This window comes from Pangasianodon hypophthalmus, chromosome 15 (assembly GCF_027358585.1).
Source record: "Pangasianodon hypophthalmus isolate fPanHyp1 chromosome 15, fPanHyp1.pri, whole genome shotgun sequence".
Taxonomy (NCBI): domain Eukaryota; kingdom Metazoa; phylum Chordata; class Actinopteri; order Siluriformes; family Pangasiidae; genus Pangasianodon; species Pangasianodon hypophthalmus.
Window position 1 is genome coordinate 25,548,716 of NC_069724.1, and position 5,000 is coordinate 25,553,715.

A 5,000-nucleotide genomic window follows, 5' to 3' on the forward strand; every position below is an offset into this window, starting at 1 on the left:
GGTAAGACATCATGATCATCTGCATCAGTTTAAGGGATGATGTCTGACTGTGTTTTGTGTTTGTTTAAAAAGTTCTAATAGTATGAAAGTGTGGTGATTAACACTGAAATACTAAAGTGTGTGTTGCGTGTGTTGCGTGCGTGCGTTGCGTGCGTGCGCTGCGTGTGTTGCGTGTGTTGCGTGCGCGTGTGTTGCGTGCGCGTGTGTTGCGTGCGTGTGTTGCGTGCGTGCGCTGCGTGTGTAGACTGGCACAGTGGGAAATACGAGCGTGATCAGTTCAGAGACGATCATGACGAGGTGTCGAGTGTGAAGAGTGAGGGAGCGCCGTTCAGAGGAGGGTTCAGAGGACGAGGAAGAGGACGGGGCCGAGGAAGAGGACGAGGACGGGGAGGACGAGGTTTGTGTGTTTTATAACGCGCACGCGCACACACACACACACACACACACGTTACTGATGCGCTCTGTTTGTTCTGTAAATAGTGTATAATAAATGCAGCAGGTGTGAGTTGAGGCTGTGATGTAAGGCGTGTGTGTGTGTGTGTGTGTGTGCGCGTGTGTGTGTGTGTGTGTCCTGCAGGTCACTACGACTATCAGTACGGCTATAAGTACGAGGGGAAGGACGGCGTGTACGACCCCAAATACACACAGTCAGTGACCTATTACTACGACAGCATGAGCAGCACCGAGCTGTACAGCGTGGACCAGGACCTGCTCAAAGAGTACATCAAGAGGCAGATGTGAGTACACACACACGCGCACACACACACAGTAACACTACACACACACACACACACACACACACACACACAGTAACCCTACACACTCTCTACACTTTACACACTGTGATGTTATAGTGAGATTTGCAGATGGTGTGGTGCGCGTTACACTGCTGTTTACTGTTGCTCACAGTTTAGATTCCGTTACAGTTACTGACAAATCAGTCATGAAAACTTATAGTAATAAAGTGTGTGTGTGTGTGTGTGTATACTGCGTGTGTGTGTGTGTGTGTGTGTGTGTGTGTGTACACAGTGAGTACTACTTCAGTGTGGGGAATCTGGAGCGGGACTTTTTTCTCAGGAGGAAGATGGATGAGGGCGGCTTCCTGCCTGTCGCCCTGATCGCTAGCTTCCACCGTGTTCAAGCGCTCACCACTGACATCCACCTCATCACCGAGGTAACACCACTGACATCACCACTGACATCACCACTGACATCACCACTGACATCCACCTCATCACCGAGGTAACACCACTGACATCACCACTGACATCACCACTGACATCACCACTGACATCACCACTGACATCCACCTCATCACCGAGGTAACACCACTGACATCACCACTGACATCACCACTGACATCACCACTGACATCACCACTGACATCCACCTCATCACCGAGGTATCACCACTGACATCCACCTCATCACCGAGGTATCACCACTGACATCACCGAGGTAACACCACTGACATCCACCTCATCACCGAGGTAACACCACTGACATCACCGCTGACATCACCGCTGACATCACCGCTGACATCACCGCTGACATCACCGCTGACATCCACCTCATCACCACTGACATCACCACTGACATCCACCTCATCACCACTGACATCACCACTGACATCACCACTGACATCCACCTCATCACCGAGGTATCACCACTGACATCACCAACAGAGTTTAATACAGTGTTGCACTTCATGATATTAATTGAACACTGACCTCTCATGTGATTATAACATGTTTATAACAGTAACGCTGTTAACGCAGAGTGTTGTAGTGAACAGCAGACACACAGCTAGTATCATGTTTGTGTAAAGCTTGTGTGTTGAAGCTTTTCTGAGTCACTGTGGGTCTGTAAATGGAGCTGAAATGCTGCCACCTTGTGGACACAGTCAGTTACTGCAACACGACTCTGAAAACTCACCTGGTAACAGGTGAAGGGTAATCGATCATACCTTAAACCGTGTGTGTGTGTGATTTCAGGCTCTAAAGGACAGTAAGGAGGTGGAGATTATTGATATGAAGATTCGCTGTAGAGAGGAACCGGAGAAATGGCCTCTTCCTGGATTAACGCTTCCTGAACACACGCACACCGACTTCTCCCAACTCATCCACTGTCCCGAGTTCATCCCCCGCAACACGGCCGACACACCTCACGCAGGTACCCCACACACACCTCACACACCTCACACAGGTACCCCACACACACCTCACACACCTCACACAGGTACCCCACACACACACCTCACACACCTCACACAGGTACCCCACACACACCTCACACACCTCACACAGGTACCCCACACACACCTCACACACCTCACGCAGGTACCCCACACACACCTCACGCAGGTACCCCACACACACCTCACGCAGGTACCCCACACACACCTCACACAGGTACCCCACACACACCTCACACACACACACACACCTCACACACCTCACGCAGGTACCCCACACACACCTCACACACCTCACACAGGTACCCCACACACACCTCACACACCTCACACAGGTACCCCACACACACCTCACACACCTCACACAGGTACCCCACACACACCTCACGCAGGTACCCCACACACACCTCACGCAGGTACCCCACACACACACCTCACACACACACACACACACCTCACACACACACACACACCTCACACAGGTACCCCACACACACCTCACACAGGTACCCCACACACACACCTCACACAGGTACCCCACACACACACCTCACACACCTCACACACACACACACCTCACACACCTCACACACACACACACCTCACGCAGGTACCCCACACACACACCTCACGCAGGTACCCCACACACACCTCACACAGGTACCCCACACACACCTCACACACACACCTCACACAGGTACCCCACACACACCTCACACACACACACACACCTCACACAGGTACCCCACACACACACACCTCACACTCACACACCTCACACAGGTACCCCACACACACACACCTCACACTCACACACCTCACACAGGTACCCCACACACACACACCTCACACACACACACCTCACACAGGTACGACACGCTCACACCTCACACTCGCACCATGTCCAGTCACATGATAAAGGTGTGTGTATCTAGCTGAGCTGAGTGTGACGGTGTGCATGTGTGTGTGACTGTGTGTGTGTGTGTGTGTGTGTGTGTGTGTGTGTGACGGTGTGTGTGTATGTGTGTGCGTGCGCGTGACTGTGTGTGTGTGTGTGTGTGTGTGCAGGTGCAGGTTCTCCTCGTGTGCTGTCTGCAGCTGAGCAGAAGCTGGAGGAAGTGAGTAACCTGAAGACGATGCCGAAGGGTTTATCAGCGAGTCTCCCTGACCTCGACTCCGAGTGCTGGATAGAAGTGAAGAAACGGCCACGCCCCTCGCCGGCCAGACCAAAAGTACACACACACACACACACACACACTCACTTATACACACACACACTCACTCATACACACACACACACACACACACACACTTATACACGCACACACACTCACTCATACACACACACACACACACACAGTACTGTGTTGGTGCACTACATAGTGCTCATGATTCTTTGTGGAAGGAAGTAGGGAGCTGGATGTTATTTACAACACGGCTCCAGAATGTAAAACCAGTAGTCCATGCTTACACTGCCATAAACTCAGCCTGTAGCGCCCCCTGCAGTACATTCTCACCCTTTCTCTCTGTCTGTAACCCTCTGTGTGGCGTGTCAGAAGCCGGAGGACTCTCGGAGTGCCCTCACTGCAGGGGATCAGGATGAGCCCGAGGAGCTGGACTTCTTGTTTGATGAGGAGATGGAGGCGATGGACGGGCGGAGGAACACCTTCACCGAGTGGACGGACGACGAGTCAGACGGAGAGATCGACGACCACGACGTCAACAAGATCCTGATCGTGACTCAGACGCCGCCGTACCTGCGCAAACACCCCGGCGGCGACCGGACCGGCAACCACGTTTCCCGCTCCAAACTCACTAACGAGCTCGTTAAGGTCATTAACGACGGCCTGTTCTACTACGAGCAGGACCTGTGGCACGACACGTACGAGCCCGAGTACGCCACCATCAAGGTAATCATCATCATCATCATCATCATCATCATAATAAAGCTAAAAACCAGCCTGTAACATCGTGCTGAGAGGTTTAGGGAGCTGGAGTTCCTCCTCACTGTCTCACAGGGCTGTAGAAGTTCTCTCTTCTGTAAACAGCCGGAAGAGTTTAGAGAACTCAGCACTCGCGCTGGAGCAGCGTGGAGAACTGCTTCATCCAGAACGCTGCAGAAACACGTGTTAAAGCCCCTTTAATAAGCACAGTTCTCTTTAGGCTGCCTGTTTCAGTGTGAGTGCTGGAACATCATCCAGACACAGGGGTACACCAGAATGTACGTGTGTGTGTGTGTGTGTGTGTGTGTGTGTGTGTGTGTTCTTTAGGCCTTTAGTGCTGCTGTTCTGGATGTGGCAGGACTCGGCTCTCTTTGCTTTGTGCAGCTGTTCATTGTGTGTGTGTGTGTGTGTGTGTGTGTTATAAATACCACCCCCTGTGTTTGTCTCTGGGTGTGTTTAAGAGGTAGAGGGGGAAAATGGACACACACATCTCTGGGGTGAGATTTTATATATAAACATTATTATGGATTTTAAATGTGATGTTTACAGACACACAACTTCAGCTCCTTATTTACTGCACTAATCTAGTGATTGGGGATGTAGCCAGGTGTGTGTGTGTGTGTGTGTGTGTGTTTATTTTATACAGCGTTATTACTTGATTGTGTGTGTGTGTGTTTGCAGCAAGAGGTGGAGAACTTTAAGAAGGTTCACCTGATCAGCCGTGAGCAGTTTGACTGTTTGACCCCTGAACCCCCCATCGACCCCAACCAGGAAGTGCCGCCCTGCCCGCCCCGCCCCCAGCACAGTGAGTCACGCTGTCATTGACCTTCCGCTATAATCAGGTTGTGTGACAGAGCTGTGTGT

At 51.6% G+C, this 5,000-nt stretch overlaps 1 protein-coding gene across 1 annotated transcript in view; it reads left to right on the top strand.

The window, feature by feature from the left end:
- Positions 1-5,000, top strand: part of larp1 (La ribonucleoprotein 1, translational regulator) — a 17,172-nt gene that overhangs the window by 8,083 nt on the left and 4,089 nt on the right. Inside the window, exons 5-12 of the mRNA XM_034311013.2 lie at position 1; positions 245-397; positions 578-737; positions 1,030-1,174; positions 1,994-2,171; positions 3,262-3,425; positions 3,750-4,103; positions 4,818-4,941. The exon at position 1 is cut by the window's left edge and continues 134 nt beyond it. Coding sequence (XP_034166904.1) covers position 1; positions 245-397; positions 578-737; positions 1,030-1,174; positions 1,994-2,171; positions 3,262-3,425; positions 3,750-4,103; positions 4,818-4,941 — 1,279 coding nt within the window. The remainder of the gene's footprint in view (positions 2-244; positions 398-577; positions 738-1,029; positions 1,175-1,993; positions 2,172-3,261; positions 3,426-3,749; positions 4,104-4,817; positions 4,942-5,000) is intronic.